The 21,071-nt window shown below is 43.2% G+C and overlaps 2 protein-coding genes across 3 annotated transcripts; both read left to right on the top strand.

Moving 5' to 3' along the window:
• The first annotated feature begins 15 nt into the window (after window positions 1–15).
• Window positions 16–4,738, top strand: LOC110534583 (docking protein 2). Its single transcript, XM_021619494.2, has 6 exons — window positions 16–290; window positions 1,189–1,347; window positions 1,742–1,900; window positions 2,372–2,441; window positions 2,679–2,854; window positions 3,375–4,738. Exons 1-6 carry the CDS (start codon window positions 210–212, stop codon window positions 4,308–4,310), a joined length of 1,581 nt encoding a protein of 526 aa, XP_021475169.2. The 5' UTR covers window positions 16–209; the 3' UTR covers window positions 4,311–4,738.
• A 136-nt stretch (window positions 4,739–4,874) lies between these two features.
• LOC110516565 (semaphorin-4F-like) lies at window positions 4,875–20,535 on the top strand. Of its 2 annotated transcripts, XM_036954181.1 has the most exons (15): window positions 4,875–5,016; window positions 5,092–5,291; window positions 6,333–6,466; window positions 7,653–7,712; window positions 9,868–9,966; window positions 12,188–12,299; window positions 12,823–12,933; window positions 13,939–14,078; window positions 14,224–14,405; window positions 14,594–14,738; window positions 14,968–15,172; window positions 15,301–15,410; window positions 15,538–15,680; window positions 16,392–16,447; window positions 19,836–20,535. In XM_036954181.1, exons 2-15 carry the CDS (start codon window positions 5,189–5,191, stop codon window positions 20,357–20,359), a joined length of 2,124 nt encoding a protein of 707 aa, XP_036810076.1. In that variant the 5' UTR covers window positions 4,875–5,016; window positions 5,092–5,188; the 3' UTR covers window positions 20,360–20,535. The 2 variants fall into 2 exon arrangements, with proteins under 2 accessions (XP_036810076.1, XP_036810077.1); XM_036954182.1 differs by lacking the exon at window positions 7,653–7,712 and having other exon boundaries at window positions 4,875–5,291.
• Window positions 20,536–21,071: the final 536 nt, after the last annotated feature.

Below are 21,071 nucleotides of genomic sequence, written 5' to 3'. Positions count from 1 at the left end.
CCAGAGGTAGTAGCCTGGGGCGGTGAGAAAGGTGTGGACGCGGTCATAATTTCACCGTAGGTTTAGCCTCTGACGTAACGAAAGAAAAGCACACCTACATTTGTCAGGGGGAGAGTTTGACGGTACTGAAATCACAAGTGTAGGATTAGGATACCGTAAACTAACATATATCACAGTCAAATCCAAGTTATTGGTCAAGGTTCAGTTGAATGCCGAGAGACGCTTTGAACATAATGGACACTCATGTGAAAGCAGGACAAGTTTACCTTCAACACAGAAATGTAGAAAAGGTAAGCACGTAACTTTATTTAGCTCACTTAATTGTACACATCCTGGTACCTTATCTATCTTGTTTTTGTGGAATGACAATAAAAGTCAATAGGAACATATTGTATTTATTTAGATTTTGAATGCAGCTTTATAGCAGTCTTGTAATGTAAGTTTTTATTTCGTTTATTTCGAGTGTTTTGATGTTGGCTATTGATGTTATCATGTAAACTGCCACCCCCTTGTTTACTCTATGTACTGTGTATGACAGCCATCTAATCCCTCCACCATTCCACTTGACATTTTAAAGTATATGATTGCAGTATACGAGGACATTTACTGTAGCCGAAATGTTGAAGTCTTTTTTGCAGCGACAGGCTGCGTTGGTAATGGTGCGTGTGTAAAGGTATAAGGGGGGAACGGATCCTCACATGCGTGTCCAGACACAGTACTGCTCACAGTTTCCTCATGGCACATTCCAACGCAATATGTCCCAAAAGGCACCCTATTCCCTTTTCAGTGCACTACTTTTGACCAGGACTCACGGGATCTCTGGTCAAAACTACTGCACTATGTAGGGGATAGGGTGCCATTTGGGATGTATATTTAAACATGGCTAGGCACACGTAAAACAACGCATGTACTGTACCTGAGCACACATACCTCATCTACCACTGCACCTTTATTTAAAAATAGGCAGATGTGCTGGAGAAGGTGTGGGGGGGGTGATATTCTGAGTGTCATTTGACTAATGTGTTGTGGGCGAAATGGGAAAACTAGATACTCACTTTTTTTTAAATTATTTTTCTCACCCACAATTTTTTCTCCCATTCTCTTGGCCTTTCTCTTTTTCTCCCCATTATTTCTGTCTTCCCTCTCTTCCCTCATCCCCTTTCTTCCCTCCCTCCGCCCTCCCTCCAGAAGTGGAAGCAGCATTGGCTGACTCTCTACCCCTCCAGCCGCTGCGGTGTAGCCAGGCTAGAGCGCCAGGAAGTGGGGGGAGGAGAGCGGGCCTGTCCCTCTGGGGTCTGGAAGCACCAGGACAAAGTTAAGGAGAAGAGGGTGATCCGTCTGTCAGAGGTAAACCTTACTGTTGTACTTGTCTTTCTTACTAGCACTGACTTTGATTAGCTGCATTATTGAGGATTTTTTGTTTTACTGGCACTGACTGTGATACAGTATGTGGTTGTCTTACCTAACTTAGTTGAATGCACTATAATTGGCTCAGGATATGGACAAGCCTAAGGCCCTGCGAGAGACTAGCGTCCTGTCTAGAGGGCGTACTTTTACATCAAACTGGCTCATGATACAGAAACAGGAGATAGGCCCCTGCTCCTATGAGCTGTTAGAGCTTGCACAAGCCTTACCCCCGATCTATCTCTTTAATGCTGAGTGCCAAGCAGAGACGCACCAAGTCACATTTTTTACAGTCTCAGGATAAGAGTGTCTGCTAATGGAGAAAATGTAAATGTAGGTGATCAGGGTCCTGAGGCTGCCCCCACACGCTGAGGCCTGCCCCAAAGACAACATGGCCGCCTTCTGTGTGGAGACCGACGGCAGGAGGTACGTCTTCGCAGTGGATAAGGACGACTGCGTGGAGTGGGTGGAGAGGATGTGTGACCTCGCCTTCCAGGTGAGAATAGCAGCTTCTGTTGTTGTCTTGTGACCGTTATGGATCAGTCTCAATTCAACATTTTGACAGTTACAGATGGAAGTAGAATCATACTTTATTAGCATTCAACAACGCTGAATTAGGAATTTGTCTCGGTATTGGTACAAGGCTAACAGCAAACGCCATTATTCACTGGTCTCTCTATCATTAAACTCTTTTCATCACCAAACGGTTATTATATAGAGGATGTGTACACTCTTAGAAACTAGGTTGTAAATGGGCTCTTCTGCTGACCCCATAGGAGAAACCGGTTTTGTTCCCTGTATAAACCTCTGTAGAAAGGGTTCTACATGGAAGCCAAAAGGGGTTCTCCTTTGGGGACAGCCGAAGAACCCTTTTAAGGTTCTAGATAGCACCTTTTTTTTCTAAGAGTGTAGGTATCTGTGAGGACAGTTCTCTCTGTCTAATGTAAATACATGTCTTGTCTCCCAGGGAGGCTCCACTGGTCAGCAGCCCCAAATTCAGATGGAGGACAACCAGATCTACGTCTCCAGGGAGGAAGGTGAGAAGCACATCAGATATCCTAGTGGTCACACAAACTATAACGAACAGCCATTCTTCTGTCTGTTTATGTCTAATGGGCGTATGATTACTGCTGTCTTGGAACAGGTTCTTCTTTTCAAAGATATTACTACGAACAAAGGAAAGATAAACACAAAATATAAAACAAGAAATAGAAATGAACACCGTCCATAGTGCTTCGGTCATGACCGCCACTCTCCCTCCTCTCTCCCCTCAGTTAGTGAGTTCAGGGTGGGTGTGAAGCAGACGGATGTAGCGATGCGCTGCGGCCTCCAGGGGGAGTACTATTGGCTACAAGTGGCACAGGAGGGGCTGGTCCTTAAGGAGGCGGAGACCAGGAAGAGTTTGCAGGACTGGCCCTATCGGCTGATACGACGCTATGGCAGAGACAAGGTCAGTAGAACCATGGAATTTAGAATCTCATTGAGCCATAGAATTAGATTCCTAATCTGTTACTAGTTTTAATCTAATGCTACTCACTAGTGTCTAATTTCAAGGCCGTCACAGTATGGTACTATGCTGCGCTACAAAGGCAAAACGCAGTAACTACATCATTTTTGGGACTGCAAATTCTGACTTCAAAGTCTTTTTCTCTCTAAAAAGACAGCAATTTCTGGTACTTCATGATATGTTCTGATCAACTGGCTTGTTCTTGTGTCAGGAAACAAAATCCCACACTAATCAGATAATATACCTGGCCATTACAAAAGATCAAAGTTACTGTGTTTGGCCTTTTTAGGGCAGTGTGGGTCCAAAAAAGGATGTGTCTAAGGATTATTGTAGGGTCATCAGTGTCCAATCAAGAAGGTTGCAGGTTATAATACGTTTGGTGCCCACATTCAGTTATGCAATTTTCCAGTGAACACCTGTGGGAATTTTCTCAAATCATTGTGTCCTCTTGGTTCTCCCACAGTTGACATTCAACATCGAGGCGGGCCGGCGCTGTGACTCTGGACCCGGAACCTTCACCTTTGAGACGTGCCAAGCTGACGTCATCTTCAGCCTCATCGAGACCGCCATACGGGAACAGAAGGCCGTCGCCGGGGACGAATGTGAGGGCGACACTGTGGTTGCTAACCGTAGCCCTAATATGCCTCGTGCTCGTTCACCACTGCCCAAACTACCAGATAGCGCAGCCATTTTGGAGGGCAGCTACAGTTTTAAACCAGTATTTTCAAATGCTATTGGCTCAGAGCAGTGTTTGTACTCACAGCCGCCTAATTTGATTGGCTCTGAGGAGTGTCCGTACTCTGAGCCAGCAGACAGTATTAAACCCAAAGCCCCCAGCCTCAACTCCTATCTGACGCCCCCAACAGCCTCCACACTCACCCCCTCCATCCCTCTACACCCCTGCAATCACCATGTCAACCGAACGGAACCAGTGTACGCCGACCCAGCAGACATCCTCTCACTCACACCCCCGAGATCTACACCACCACCACCCCCGCCCACTTCCTCTTCCTGCTCTTATCACCACGACAGCAAGCCAGAGCCGGTCTACTCCGAGGTGTACGGCCGTGTGAGTCCTCTACCTGACAAGACTCAACAACAGAAACAGAGCCAGGACCAGCGGGGGCAGGAACCTGGCAAAGAGAAACCCATCTATAGTGAGCCTTGTGTGGGGACCCCAGCCAAGGGCCCCAACACTGACCCGTTCGCCCACCTTTACAGCCAGGTCTGCAAGCCAGGCTCTTCATCACCATCTTCATCATCCCCCTCTTCCTCACTGGCCTCCTCTTCCTCCTCATCATCATCGTCGTTGACCATTACCAGGACCTTGGCCACCAGGAGGCCCACTGCTGGACGCCAGTCACCAGAGGTCATCTATGAAAACATGGGGTTCATTTAGGATACTCTGCTGCGTCTGAAATGGCACCCTATTGCCCTTTAAGGTGCACTACTTCTGATCAGCGCCCATAAGGATATATTCAGACCAATACACACATTCACTCATTTCACAATGTTTTTGTCTACTTACTTTATTTATTGAACTTGTTTTCACATACAGAATCATTGTTTTTTCTTATGATGTAATAACTTTTGTATAACGTGTTATGAATATATTGCACACCAGTGTAATGGACATGGGAGAGGGAGAAAAGAGCCACAGAGATCTTCCCGAAGTCTGTCAGTGGTCGATGTAAATGTTTTGAAACAGTGTTAGCCGCTGCCTCCTCCCCAACAGAAACCAATGACTTCCGCTCAGTCTCACATCCTTTTCCTAATTTACTTTGTTTTACTGATGTGATTCAATAAAACAATAATGGGTGTGTATCCAGTAACTCTCCTTCCACTATTTGTTTTGTGCATTGATCATTTAATTATTATTATTTTTTAAATTGTGCCCCTCAATAAATTAGACTACTGTTCATTTCAATGCTGTTTACATGGGAATATGTGAACATTGATTTTGGTTGTGGTTTAGTGAGATTTGAACGCTTCCTGGTTTAACACCCTGTAATAGTTATATTACATACTGTACTGTACCTGACCTGGAGGCTATAAGTAGCCTATTATACCGTGTTAGAAATAGCACCAAATCGGACACCGAATAGGTAGGTGAGAATAAAAAAATACGCCGTATTTTGATACACTTGAACCGTACTTTTTTGTTTTCTTGGTTTCTGTAGGCGCTTCGTTCCCCCCTGTCATCCACTTTTGATAGAACGCCCCGAGCGTTTTAATGATGCGTAACTGACGCGCGGTCATCAACGGACATTCTCCCTGATGTCACTTCTCAACATGCGGACCACCTGTTTTATGGCCGTGATCTTGTGGCTCACAACTGGTTCATCTCGTTGTCAAACACCAATTCCCAATGTTCACGGAGGTGAGTACAGTACAGTTGGACAAACGGCCTCTCTCTCTCTACATACAAAATGTATAGCAATTTTAAAATGTATCGCAATTCCTAATGGATACGGTAACGTTATGGAGGCTACAATCTAATTAGTCATAGCAATGCAAATGATGTTGCCTAGCAAACAAGTACATTTGTAAGAAGTCTATTATCAGCACCCAGTGTGGTTTTGGTAGGCTAATTTATTCATCTGGGAGTGGAAATGGTTAATTACTTAATCCAACATTTAACCAGATGGGAAGGTTTGAGGCATGGTCGAGAAATGCCCATTAAACAACACCTTTAAAATGACTGAATACAGGCGTGTCATTTCACTGCTGTTTTCACTAAGTACCTGGAATAATGCAGAGTGAGTATAGACTGGGGTTACAGTGTTATCCTAGTTTTGCCTGCTTTCATGGAAAGATAGGCCTAGGCTATAGGTCTTAGATTGTAATACAGAGAATGTGGAGGATTAAGATGCCCCACTCTTTGTGGTGTGTGTGTGTGTGTGTGTTAACACACAAATGCAACAAGGAGCAGTTTACCGGACACATATTGAGCCTATGTCACGGACGAAATAGCAAACGCAAAGGAGAGTTTAGCCCCAAAATTGTCTACCTAAATCAGCATTGAGTGACTGTTGAGTAGGGGTTTATTTATTACGCTGATTCTGTTGCAAAACATTTCTTAAACGGAATGAAATGGGGAGGGACCTAACTGAATCTGTCCAATAGAAACCATTTTTTGTTGTTTGGACTAATTATTGCATCCCAGCTCTGGGTAGCAGCCGACAGACCACAAGAGTGTTTCTCAGTAGAGGAAGTGACACAATTACTGATGCTTAGATATGGTTCCCTAAAAGTCCCTGTAAGTCAGTCTCATCCTTCGCACATTCACTCAAAGGTCAAAGGCAAATAAATGGGGTGGAGGAGGGGAGTCTATATATTACGGAGCCCTGGTCCAAAGTAGTGCACTGTAGGAAATAGCCATTTGGGGCACATCCCTAATGTTATGTCCTGTTCTCCTCAGGGTTAGGTGCAGTTCTGGGGGTGTCCAACGCCAGCGTCCTCCTGCAAGATCCCAGCTCTGAGACACTCTACCTGGGAGCCAGAGGCTCCATCCTGGCCCTGCACACCTCCAACCTCACCTGGAAACACCCATCAGTGAGAGAGAAAGGGAGGGAGAGACAGAGAGGGGGGAGGGACAGGGACATAAGAGGACGGAGGGAGGGACAGGGAGATAAGAGGGCGGAGGAAGGGGGGGACAGGGAGATAAGAGGGCAGAGGAAGGGAGGGACAGGGAGATAAGAGAGCGGAGGGAGGGACAGGGTGATAAGAGGGCGGAGGGAGGGAGGGACAGGGAGATAAGAGAGCGGAGGGAGGGAGGGACAGGGACATAAGAGGACGGAGGGAGGGACAGGGAGATAAGAGGGCGGAGGGAGGGAGGGACAGGGAGATAAGAGAGCGGAGGGAGGGAGGGACAGGGAGATGGGAGGGAGGGAAGGAGGGACAGAGAGATAAGACGGCGGAGGGAGGGACAGGGAGATAAAAGGGGGAGGGACAGGGAGATGGGAGAGTGGATGGAGGGATGGACAGGGAGATAAGAGGGGGAGGGACAGGGAGATGGGAGGGAGGGAAGGAAGGAGGGACAGAGAGATAAAAGGGCAGAGGGAGGGACAGGGAGATAAGAGGGCGGAGGGAGGGACAGGGAGATAAGTGGGCGGAGGGAGGGACAGGGAGATGAGGGAGGGTCAGGGAGATAAGAGGGGAGAGGGAGGGTCAGGGAGATAAGAGGGCGGAGAGAGGGATGGACAGAGAGATAAGAGGGGGAGGGACAGGGAGATGGGAGGGAGGGAAGGAAGGAGGGACAGAGAGATAAAAGGGTAGAGGAAGGGACAGGGAGATGGGAGGGACAGAAAGATGGGAGGGGGGAGACTTCTTCACTTGACTGTCTGTGTGTGCACGGTTATCTGTGCATATTTCCACTCTTGATCTTAGCTAACTGGCAGTGAAACGAGTGTGTATTTGTTTCGGTGTTTTCATGATGGGAGTATTCATGACCACAAAACCATAGAAAAACCTACGTCTTACCTGGGACAAACACACTATGCCAGACATTGATTAAACCTAGTCCTGGACAACTTTCTCAATAGAGATTCTCCACTGACACTGCTTTTTAGTCCAGTACTGGGCTTAACCTGATGTTTAACTGTGTGATGTAACTGTATGATGTTTAACTGTGTGATGTAACTGTATGATGTTTAACTGTGTGATGTAACTGTATGATGTTTAACTGTGTGATGTAACTGTATGCGTTTGTGTGTTCTCTCTTTGACTTCCGTCTCTGCAGATTAAGTGGGAGGCAACAGAAGAGGAGAGGAAGTCCTGTATGGGGAAAGGCAAGAGAGGGGTGAGCAACGTGGGGTGCTCTTGATCTGTGCGTGTGTGTGTGTGTGTGTGTGTGTGTGTGTGTGTGGTAAGAGATGGCAGTGGCGGCTGGTGGGAGGAGCTATAGAAGGACAGGCTCATTGTAATTGCTGGAATGCAATAGATGGAACGGAGTCAGACATGTGGTTTCCATATGTTTGATTTGTTTGATAACATTCCATTCCAGCCATTACAATGAGCCTGTCCTCCTATAGCTCCTCCCACCGTCCTCGCTGCTCTGTAGTGTATCTACGTGGTTAAAGGTGTCGGTGAGATGCCATGCTTCACACCCATCACCTTTGCCTTTTGTCATACTCATCTATGTCATGATGTATGATACCGTTACCATAACGACTGCTTTACTGACTCTTCAGCTTCCTGTCAACAACACATCACATCCTGTATGTTTGGCTTTCAGATGACTTTTCACTTTGTATCTGGTCATCTTCAAAGACTGATAAACAGAAGCATGACTTACCTTAAATAGTCAGGGAGTTAGAGTTCTTCACTACCGTTTATTCAATGGGAGTAATATGAAAACCAACCTTGGCCTGTACACATTGTGTTCCTGGCACCTGAGTTGAGAAACCCTGCATTGTACTTCTGATTATAACCATATTTTATTGATCTGTTTAGAGCCAGGTTCTCCTTATCTAGGATCATGCTATCTACCCCAAATCCTAACCTTAGCCATTATGGTGAGGAATGTAAACTGACCTGAGATCTGTGTCTAGAGGCAACTTTATCCTGCTCTGTTATGGCCCTGTGGTAAGAAGGAGTTGCCAAACACGCTTCAGCCTAGCTTAAACTAAAAGGCAATCAGGGACTTGAAAATCCCCAAAATATTCCTTATCCCAGGGCACTTGAACTGTTTCCGCATATCAAATCAAATCAAAATGATTTATATAGCCCTTCTTACATCAGCTGATATCTCAAAGTGCTGTACAGAAACCCAGCCTAAAACCCCAAACAGCAAGCAATGCAGGTGTAGAAGCACAGTGGCTAGGAAAACTCCCTAGAAAGGCCAAGACCAAGGATGAAACCTAGAGAGGCTATGAGGGGTGGCCAGTCCTCTTCTGGCTGTGCCGGGTGGAGATTATAACAGAACATGGCCAAGATGTTCATAAATGACCAGCATGGTCAAATAATAATAATCACAGTAGTTGTTGAAGGTGCAGCAAGTCAGCACCTCAGGAGTAAATGTCAGTTGGCTTTTCATAGCCGATCATTAAGAGTATCTCTTCCGCTCCTGCTGTCTCTAGAGAGTTGAAAACAGCAGGTCTGGGACAGGTAGCACGTCCAGTGAACAGGTCAGGATTCCATAGCCGCAGGCAGAACAGTTGAAACTGGAGCAGCAGCACGGCCAGGTGGACTGGGGACAGCAAGGAGTCATCATGCCAGGTAGTCCTAAGGCATGGTCCTAGGGCTCAGGTCCTCCGAGAGAGAGAAAGAAAGAGAGAATTAGATAGAGCATACTTAAATTCACACAGGACACCGGATAAGACAGGAGAAGTACTCCAGATATAACAGACTGACCCTAGCCCCCCGACACATAAACTACTGCAGCATAAATACTGGAGGCTGAGACAGGAGGGGTCAGGAGACACTGTGGCCCCATCCGATGATACCCCCGGACAGGGCCAAACAGGCAGGATATAACCCCACCCACTTTGCCAAAGCACAGCTCCCACACCACTAGAGGGATATCTTCAACCACCAACTTACCATCCTGAGACAAGGCCGAGTATAGCCCACAAAGATCTCCACCACGGCACAACCCAAGGGGGGGCGCCAACCCAGACAGGAAGATCACATCAGTGACTCAACCCACTCAAGTGATGCACCCCTCCTAGGGACGGCATGGAAGAGCACCAGTAAGTCAGTGACTCAGGCTCTGTAATAGGGTTTGAGGCAGAGAATCCCAGTGGAGAGAGGGGAACCGACCAGCCAGAGACAGCAAGGGTGGTTCTTTGCTCCATAGATCGTAAAGAATTAGAGATACAAACAGGCTTACGTTTTCCCCATCTGGTAATCTTAAATGGCACCCTAGTCCCCTATTCAGTGCACCACTATTGACCAGGGCCTATAGGGGAGAATAGGATGCTGTTTGAGACATGTTTCTTTGTCTCCCTCTACAGGATGACTGTTATAACTACATCTGTCTGCTGGAGGTTCTGAAGGATGGAAGGATCTACGTCTGTGGCTCCTACGCCTACAATCCCAAGTGTGCTTTCATTGTCAGTCACGTTCTCTCTCCTCTGTCGCTTCTCATACTCTACACCTATATTTTCATTATTATTATGATACTCTACACCTATATTATTATTATTATTATTGGTATTATTATTATACTCTACACCTATATTATTATTATTATACTCTACACCTATATTATTATTATTATACTCTACACCTATATTATTATTATACTCTACACCTATAATATTATTATACTCTACACCTATATTATTATTATTATACTCTACACCTATATTATTATTATACTCTACACCTATAATATTATTATACTCTACACCTATAATATTATTATACTCTACACCTATATTATTATTATTATACTCTATTCCTATATTATTATTATACTCTACACCTATATTATTATTATTATACTCTACACCTATAATATTATTATACTCTACACCTATAATATTATTATACTCTACACCTATATTATTATTATACTCTACACCTATATTATTATTATACTCTACACCTATAATATTATTATACTCTACACCTATATTATTATTATACTCTACATCTATATTATTATTATACTCTACACCTATATTATTATTATACTCTACACCTATATTATTATTATACTCTACACCTATATTATTATTATTATACTCTACACCTATATTATTATTATACTCTACACCTATATTATTATTATACTCTACACCTATATTATTATTATACTCTACACCTATAATATTATTATACTCTACACCTATATTATTATTATACTCTACACCTATATTATTATTATACTCTACACCTATATTATCATTATTATTATTATACTCTACACCTATATTATTATTATACTCTACACCTATATTATTATTATACTCTACACCAATATTATTATTATACTCTACACCTATATTATTATTAATATACTCTACACCAATATTATTATTATACTCTACACCTATATTATTAGTATTATTATTATTATACTCTACACCTATATTGTTATTATACTCTACACCTATATTATTATTATTATACTCTACACCTATATTATTATTATTATTATTATACTCTACACCTATATTATTATTATACTCTACACCTATATTATTATTATTATACTCTACACCTATATTATTATTATACTCTACACCTATATTATTATTATACTCTACACCTATATTATTATTATACTCTACACCTATAATATTATTATACTCTACACCTATATTATTATTATTATACTCTACACCTATATTATTATTATACTCTACACCTATATTATTATTATACTCTACACCTATAATATTATTATACTCTACACCTATATTATTATTATTATTATACTCTACACCTATATTATTATTATACTCTACACCTATATTATTATTATTATACTCTACACCTATATTATTATTATACTCTACACCTATAATATTATTATACTCTACACCTATATTATTATTATTATTATACTCTACACCTATATTATTATTATACTCTACACCTATATTATTATTATACTCTACACCTATATTATTATTATACTCTACACCTATATTATTATTATACTCTACACCTATATTATTATTATTATTATACTCTACACCTATATTATTATTATACTCTACACCTATATTATTATTATTATACTCTACACCTATATTATTATTATTATTATTTTACTCTACACCTATATTATTATTATACTCTACACCTATATTATTATTATTATACTCTACACCTATATTATTATTATACTCTACACCTATAATATTATTATACTCTACACCTATATTATTATTATTATACTCTACACCTATATTATTATTATACTCTACACCTATATTATTATTATACTCTACACCTATATTATTATTATTATACTCTACACCTATATTATTATTATTATTATTATTATGATACACCTGCTAGATGCTCTTTAACTGTTGTGGTGAAAGACATGTTATTCATTAAGCTCATGTATTTAGTTGATAGGCTTACACACATGATGTTCACATCACAGGAGGCGGGACCTTAATTGGGGAGACCAGGCTCGTGGTAATGGCTGGAGCGGAATCAGTGGAACCAAATCAAATACATCAAACATATGCTCTCCATGTGTTTGATGCCGTTCCATTGTCTCCGTTCCAGACATTACTATGAGCCGTCCTCCCCTCAGCAGCCTCCACTGGTTCACATACACTACTAAATATAGACTGTGTGTGTGTTCAGGACCCAGTGACGTTTGTCCTAGTGAAGGAAGGTGGTGACAAAGTGAAGATGGAGAATGGGAAGGGGAAGTGTCCTTATGATCCCAGACAACCTCACACTGCTGTTACTGCAGGTTAGACACACACACTGCTGTTACTGAAGGTTAGACACACACACTGCTGTTACTGTAGGTTAGACACACACACTGCTGTTACTGCAGGTTAGACACACACACTGCTGTTACTGTAGGTTAGACACACACACTGCTGTTACTGCAGGTTAGACACACACACTGCTGTTACTGCAGGTTAGACACACACACTGCTGTTACTGTAGGTTAGACACACACACTGCTGTTACTGTAGGTTAGACACACACACTGCTGTTACTGTAGGTTAGACACACACTGCTGTTACTGCAGGTTAGACACACACTATGCTGTTACTGCAGGTTAGACACACACACTGCTGTTACTGTAGGTTAGACACACACTCTGCTGTTACTGCAGGTTAGACACACACACTGCTGTTACTGTAGGTTAGACACACACTGCTGTTACTGCAGGTTAGACACACACACTGCTGTTACTGTAGGTTAGACACTCACACTCACAAACACGCTCACACTATCACATCCTGTCTATGTGTGTACTGTAGATGGAGTGCTGTACACCGCCTCCCCTTCTAACTTCCTGGGCACGATGTTTGACATCACCAGGGCAACAGGTCAAGAGGTGCACGTACATCAGTCCATCAACTGGCTCAGTGGTGAGACCCATCTGTCAATCACACACACTCCCAATGCATGTTGGGAAAGATGATAAAATACTTCTACTGTCCAAACTTCTGTAACACCAAACAACAACAGAATGTGTCCAATGAAGAGTTTAACTCAGGATGTGGTTTAGCAGTGTAGTGTTACTTACCTAATGAGTTCTCTTTGATGATGGTCTACATCTTTAACCATCCACGTGTTTTATGCCTGTAAAGTCATACCGTATAAAATAAACATCACCACAGCTCTGATGGAAACAGGATGTTTTGGTACAGTTTTATAAATGCTAACAGATAACTTGTCCGTTGGACATGGTGGGATATTTTTGTGGCGGTAGAATGAAGGATGTGAGAAGTGGAGATGGAAACATCTTTATATGCTAGTATTGATGTAACAACCATCATAAGTAAACTGGGAGTCATGGTTGTGTGGTCCTTCCACTACGACTCGGGAAGTCAGGCAGTTTATTAGGCTACAGATGAAATAACTGAAAGTGCAAGGTGATTTTGACGCTCTTTTCCAATAAATATCGAGGGTCTTATTCTGGTGACGTGATGATCGATGCTTGACTGCAGTTTGACAAATACAAATGTTCTTGCTCTTATCGATAGTAATCTCATCATGTAGACTAGCCTTCCCACACTGTATCTGTGAGCTGTTGGCTAGAACGCTCGTGCCAAGACCAGAATATGCACATTTGCTACTTAACCTAACCTGAGATATAACTATCGGTACAGTTGAAAATGGAAACACATTCAACTTTACATTTTTATTCGGTACATGAAAACTTAAGCGAAAAATAATGTTTTGTGTGTCTACATCATCACACATTGACTTTTATCTGCAAAAAGACAGTTTAGTGGAAACACCACTGATGAGAAAATGTGCAAGTTTGTCTGGGGCTACAAGGAAAATGTGAACCGTCGGGGGTGTTGAGGACTGGAGCTGGGAAGCACGACACACAATGTCATTAATATGTCCTTCTCTGATGAGTCCAGATCCAGAGTTTGTGAGTTCGGCGCTGGTCAGGGAGAGTCCTGGAGATGATGATAAAATCTACTTCTTCTTCACGGAGAACGCCTTAGAGTACGACCTTTACACCAAGGTCAGGGTGACACGGTTGGCCAGAGTCTGCAAGGTGAGATACATCTCTCTCTGTCTGTCTGTCTCTCTTTCCTCTCTTTCTCTCTCTCTCCCTCTATTTACCTCATGTGTGCTTTGACTCGTGCTCTCTCTCCATCCTTCTCATCCCCCTCTCCCCCATCCCTTTCCCTATCTGCCAGGGAGACGTGGGGGGCTCTAAGACCCTGCAGAAGCGCTGGACCAGTTTCCTGAAGGCTCAGCTGGTGTGTCAGGACCGGGACAGTGGCCAGCACTACACCGTCCTGACCCACGCCTACCCCCTGGAACACCGCCTGGGAGACCCCAGCAGCACACACTTCTACACCCTCTTCACCTCCCAGGGGTAAGGGGGGGGGGGGGGGTAGAGATGGGGAGAGAGGGAGGTAGAGATGGGAAATGGGGTGGAGAGTGAATGAGAGAGAGGACAGATTGCGAGGGAAAGAGAGAGGAGAATCACTAAAATATGAATATTATGTTAGTGACTCATACAGACGGCATTACTGCAATGAACATGTTAATGTGTGTGTTTAGGAAAGGAGAGCGCGTGTCAGCAGTGTGTGTGTACAGCCTGGCTGACATCACCAAGGTGTTTGCGACGGGAGGCTTCAGAGATATGAAGAGGAACTGTGTGAACAGTGGCAGCTCTGAGTCTGTACCCGACCCCCGACCTGGACAGGTATTCACCAGACTCACCTGGGTTGTATTTATTAGGGCATGCAATAGAAAACATTTTAAAAACGTTTTGCAACGGATAGCGAAAGTTAGTGCTTCTTTCGAAAATGAGTGTTTCTTTGTTATTGGACGGATCCAGGTAGTCATTTTCCATTTTAGGGTTATTATCATACAGTGTCCTAGTATGTCCATCATCGTCATAACCCAGTGAACTGTTCTCTGTTCCCCCTCAGTGTATCAACCATGTCCTGAGAGCCCGGGGTTACAACTCCTCCTTCGACATGCCCGACCGCGTGCTGCAGTTTGCCAAGGAACATCCTCTGTTGACGAACACTGTGGATGCAGCGCCCCTCCTGGTGAGGAGGGGAACCACATACACCAGGATCACAGCCACCAACATCTCCAACAGTGATGCTGCCCTACTACATCTGGGAACAGGTGAGAGAGAAACATCAGGTAATCGATAGACCAGGCAGTTAATTGACTATGCTGAACATATCAGAAAATGCTCTCATTTTGTGGTTGATGATGTTCTGTGGTGTGAATTGATGTGTGTTTTCACACAGATCAGGGGGAGTTACACAGTGTGTCTATTGTTGGTCGTACTGCTACTCTGCTGCAGGAGATTCCTCTGACAACCTCAGCAGAGCCCGTCAACAACATCCTCATACACCAGGTATCAGACACACACACACACACGCGCACACACACACACACACACACACACACACACACACACACACACACACTCAGACACACTCAGACAGAGACACAGACATCTTTAACCCTTTGCTCCCTCCCAGGGCCATGTGGTGGTGGGCTCCCCCTCCTCTCTGTCCCTTGTGCCAGTAGAGGGGTGCAGGGTGTACTCCAGCTGTCAGGTGTGTGCCCGGGCAGCAGGATTAGGTTGTGCGTGGGACGTCAACACGAGAGCATGCGTTGCGGAGTGAGTCTACATAGCATTCTCTTTGTGGGGGTTTGAGTCTCTTTCTCTCTCTCTCTTTCTCTCTCTCTCTTTCTCTCTCTCTCTTTCTCTCTCTCTCTCTCTTTCTCTCTCTCTCTTTCTCTCTCTCTCTCTCTCTCTCTCTCTCTCTCTTTCTCTCTCTCTCTTTCTCTCTTTCTCTCTCTCTCTCTGAATTCAATTCAAGGGCTTTATCGGCATGGGAAACATATGTTAAGGCCCTCCTTGGTAGGCCTCTCTCTCTATTTCTGTCTCTGTCTCTCTGTCTCTATGCCTGTCTCTGTCTCTCACTCTCTATGTCTGTCTCTGTCTCCCACTCTCTGTCAATTCAATTTCAATTTAAGGGGCTTTATTGGCATAGGATACATATGTTTACATTGCCAAAGGAAGTCAAATAGATAATAAACAAAAGTGAAATAAACAATAAAAAGTTTACATTTAACAGAACACTCCAAAAGAATAAAGACATTTTAAGTGTCATAATATGTCTAAATATACACTGTTGTAATGATGTGCAAAAAGGGAAATAAATCAACATAAATATAGGTTGTTTCTCTCTGTCTCCCTCTCTCTCTCTCTCCCTCTCTCTCCCTCCTGCTGTCCAGAACATTGCTTTATCTTCCTTCCTTTCAAACGAGTTGTTTCACTGTCACCCTCACATCTCACCGTCTCTCGTTGTTCTTCCTCTGTTCTCAGATCTCCAGTGCAGAGGGAGTCAGAGGACCCTTTGAAGGTGTGTGGCACTGGAGAGGGTGAGTACGAACACTATTCCACTATTAAACAGGTTGATTGGAATTGTAGTGCTAGAGGCGCACTACAGACCCTTGTTTGATTCCAGGCTGTATCACAACCGGCCGTGATTGGGAGTCCCATAGGGCGGCGCACATTTGACCCAGCATCGTCTGGTTTAGGGTCTGGCCGGGGTAGGCCGTTATTGTCAATAAGAATTTGTTCTTAACTGACTTGTATAGTTAAATAAAGGTTAAAAAATATATATATAATAATTATATAATATAATTATATCAGTTATATTCCATTATTACCCATGCATAAGGTTCTTATAGCACATCTAGTCCACTATTAAACATGCATAAGGTTCTTATATCACATCTAGTCCACTATTAAACATGTTTAAGGCCCTTATATAACATATATTCCACTATTAAACATGCATACAGCCCTCATACCACATCTATTCCACTATTAAACATGTTTAAGGCACTTATATAACATATATTCCACTATTAAACATGCATAAGGTTCTTATATCACATCTAGTCCACTATTAAACATGCATACAGCCCTCATACCACATCTATTCCACTATTAAACATGCATACAGCCCTCATACCACATCTATTCCACTATTAAACATGCATACAGCCCTCATACCACATCTATTCCACTATTAAACATGCATACAGCCCTCATACCACATCTATTCCACTATTAAACATGCATACAGCCCTCATACCACATCTATTCCACTATTAAACATGCATACAGCCCTCATATCACATCTATTCCACTATTAAACATGCATACAGCTCTCATACCACATATATTCCACTATTAAACATGCATACAGCCCTCATACCACATCTATTCCACTATTAAACATGCATACAGCCCTCATATCACATCTATTCCACTATTAAACATGCATACAGCCCTCATATCACATCTATTCCACTATTAAACATGCATACAGCCCTCATACCACATCTATTCCACTATTAAACATGCATACAGCCCTCATATTACATCTATTCCACTATTAAACATGCATACAGCCCTCATACCACATCTATTCCACTATTAAACATGCATACAGCCCTCATACCACATCTATTCCACTATTAAACATGCATACAGCTCTCATACCACATCTATTCCACTATTAAACATGCATACAGCCCTCATACCACATCTATTCCACTATTAAACATGCATACAGCCCTCATACCACATCTATTCCACTATTAAACATGCATACAGCCCTCATACCACATCTATTCCACTATTAAACATGCATACAGCCCTCATACCACATCTATTCCACTATTAAACATGCATACAGCCCTCATATCACATCTATTCCACTATTAAACATGCATACAGCTCTCATACCACATATATTCCACTATTAAACATGCATACAGCCCTCATACCACATCTATTCCACTATTAAACATGCATACAGCCCTCATATCACATCTATTCCACTATTAAACATGCATACAGCCCTCATATCACATCTATTCCACTATTAAACATGCATACAGCCCTCATACCACATCTATTCCACTATTAAACATGCATACAGCCCTCATATTACATCTATTCCACTATTAAACATGCATACAGCCCTCATACCACATCTATTCCACTATTAAACATGCATACAGCCCTCATACCACATCTATTCCACTATTAAACATGCATACAGCTCTCATACCACATCTATTCCACTATTAAACATGCATACAGCCCTCATACCACATCTATTCCACTATTAAACATGCATACAGCCCTCATACCACATCTATTCCACTATTAAACATGCATACAGCTCTCATACCACATATATTCCACTATTAAACATGCATACAGCCCTCATATTACATCTATTCCACTATTAAACATGCATACAGCCCTCATACCACATCTATTCCACTATTAAACATGCATACAGCACTCATACCACATCTATTCCACTATTAAACATGCATACAACCCTCATACCACATCTATTCCACTATTAAACATGCATACAGCCCTCATATCACATATATTCCACTATTAAACATGCATACAGCCCTCATACCACATCTATTCCACTATTAAACATGCATACAGCCCTCATACCACATCTATTCCACTATTAAACATGCATACAACCCTCATACCACATCTATTCCACTATTAAACATGCATACAGCCCTCATATCACATCTATTCCACTATTAAACATGCATACAGCCCTCATACCACATCTATTCCACTATTAAACATGCATACAGCCCTCATATTACATCTATTCCACTATTAAACATGCATACAGCCCTCATACCACATCTATTCCACTATTAAACATGCATACAGCCCTCATACCACATCTATTCCACTATTAAACATGCATACAGCTCTCATACCACATCTATTCCACTATTAAACATGCATACAGCCCTCATACCACATCTATTCCACTATTAAACATGCATACAGCCCTCATACCACATCTATTCCACTATTAAACATGCATACAGCTCTCATACCACATATATTCCACTATTAAACATGCATACAGCCCTCATATTACATCTATTCCACTATTAAACATGCATACAGCCCTCATACCACATCTATTCCACTATTAAACATGCATACAGCACTCATACCACATCTATTCCACTATTAAACATGCATACAACCCTCATACCACATCTATTCCACTATTAAACATGCATACAGCCCTCATATCACATATATTCCACTATTAAACATGCATACAGCCCTCATACCACATCTATTCCACTATTAAACATGCATACAGCCCTCATACCACATCTATTCCACTATTAAACATGCATACAACCCTCATACCACATCTATTCCACTATTAAACATGCATACAGCCCTCATATCACATCTATTCCACTATTAAACATGCATACAGCCCTCATACCACATCTATTCCACTATTAAACATGCATACAGCCCTCATACCACATCTATTCCACTATTAAACATGCATACAGCCCTCATACCACATCTATTCCACTATTAAACATGCATACAGCCCTCATACCACATCTATTCCACTATTAAACATGCATACAGCCCTCATACCACATCTATTCCACTATTAAACATGCATACAGCCCTCATACCACATCTATTCCACTATTAAACACATCCACCAAATCTACAACATTTCCAAACAGAATTAGGACGATCTCTCGCTCTTCCTCTCATCTAGTAACTCCCTCCCCTCCTCTTGACCATACTTCCTATCTCTCCCTTTCTCTCTCTTTTACTCTCCATCCTTCCTTCTCACTCCTCCTCTCCCTCCAACTCCTCTTTCTCTCTCTGCTTCTGCCTCTCTCTGTCGTCTCTCCCACCCCCTTCCCATCTCAGGTCGTTGTTCCCCTGTGGTGAAAGAGCTGCGTGTGAAGATGGGCCTGGTGGTCCTCCTCCCCTGTGACCACCCCCATCTCTCCCCTCTCCCCTGCGTCTGGGAGCACCCCCAGGGCCGCCACACCCTGCAGCACCACTCCCACCTGGAGGTCACTGTCTCCGGATCCAGCCTGGGCCTCTACTCCTGCCGCTGCTCAGCCTGGGGTAGTGAACCCTGCCTCACAGCCTCCTACCAGCTCACCATGGAGGACCTCAGTGTCGAAGGCAGGGTGGACCCGGGGCTGTCGAGATCACCGGTATGGGTATACATCTCCTGTGTCCTGCTGGGGGTGCTGGTTGGAGCTTTAGGAGCCACTGTGTTCCTGAAGAGGCTTTGCTGGAGAGCAGCCCAGCACACCCCATTAGAGGACAGAAATGGGGGGGGAGCCAATCAAGGACAGCAGGGGCGGGGCCCCACCTGTTATGAGAATAAGCTGGTGATGGGTGACACGTCGGCCGGCCAATCGGGAGAGGGCGTTTTGTGAAGAGATGTCCAGAATTGACTTAATTGAAGGGAGTGTTTTGCCAGGTACCGCTTAGAGACTACTCTCTCTGAGGCTTTCTTTCTGTGTCTCTCTCTGTGTCTCTTTCTCTGTGTCTCTCCCTCTGTGTGTCTCTGTCTCTCTCTGTGTCTCTGTCTCTCTCTCTCTGTGTCTCTCTGTGTCTCTGTCTCTCTCTCTGTGTCTCTCTCTGTGTCTCTCTGTCTCTATGTCTCTCTCTGTGTCTCTGTCTCTCTCTGTCTCTCTCTGTGTCTCTCTCTGTGTCTCTCTGTCTCTCTCTCTGTCTCTCTCTGTGTGTCTCTGTCTCTCTCTGTGTCTGTCTCTCTCTCTGTCTCTCTCTGTCTCTCTCTGTGTGTCTCTCTGTGTCTCTCTGTCTCTGTGTCACTCTCTCTGTCTCTCTCTGTGTCTGTCTTTCTCTCTGTCTATCTCTGTGTCTGTCTCTCTCTCTCTGTATCTCTGTCTCTCTCTCTGTCTCTCTCTGTCTCTGTCTCTCTCTCTGTCTCTCTCCGTGTCTCTGTCCCTCTCTCTGTGTCTCTCTGTGTGTCTCTCTGTGTCTCTCTGTCTCTGTGTCGCTCTCTCTCTCTCTCTCTGTGTCTCTCTCTCTCTGTCTCTCTCTGTGTCTCTCTGTCTCTGTGTCGCTCTCTCTGTCTCTCTCCGTGTCTCTGTCCCTCTCTCTGTGTCTCTCTGCTTCTCTGTA

This window comes from Oncorhynchus mykiss, chromosome 19, assembly GCF_013265735.2.
Source record: "Oncorhynchus mykiss isolate Arlee chromosome 19, USDA_OmykA_1.1, whole genome shotgun sequence".
Lineage (NCBI taxonomy): Eukaryota > Metazoa > Chordata > Actinopteri > Salmoniformes > Salmonidae > Oncorhynchus > Oncorhynchus mykiss.
The sequence above is the reverse complement of the archived record's forward strand: the minus strand, read 5'-3'. Positions and strand labels throughout refer to the sequence as shown.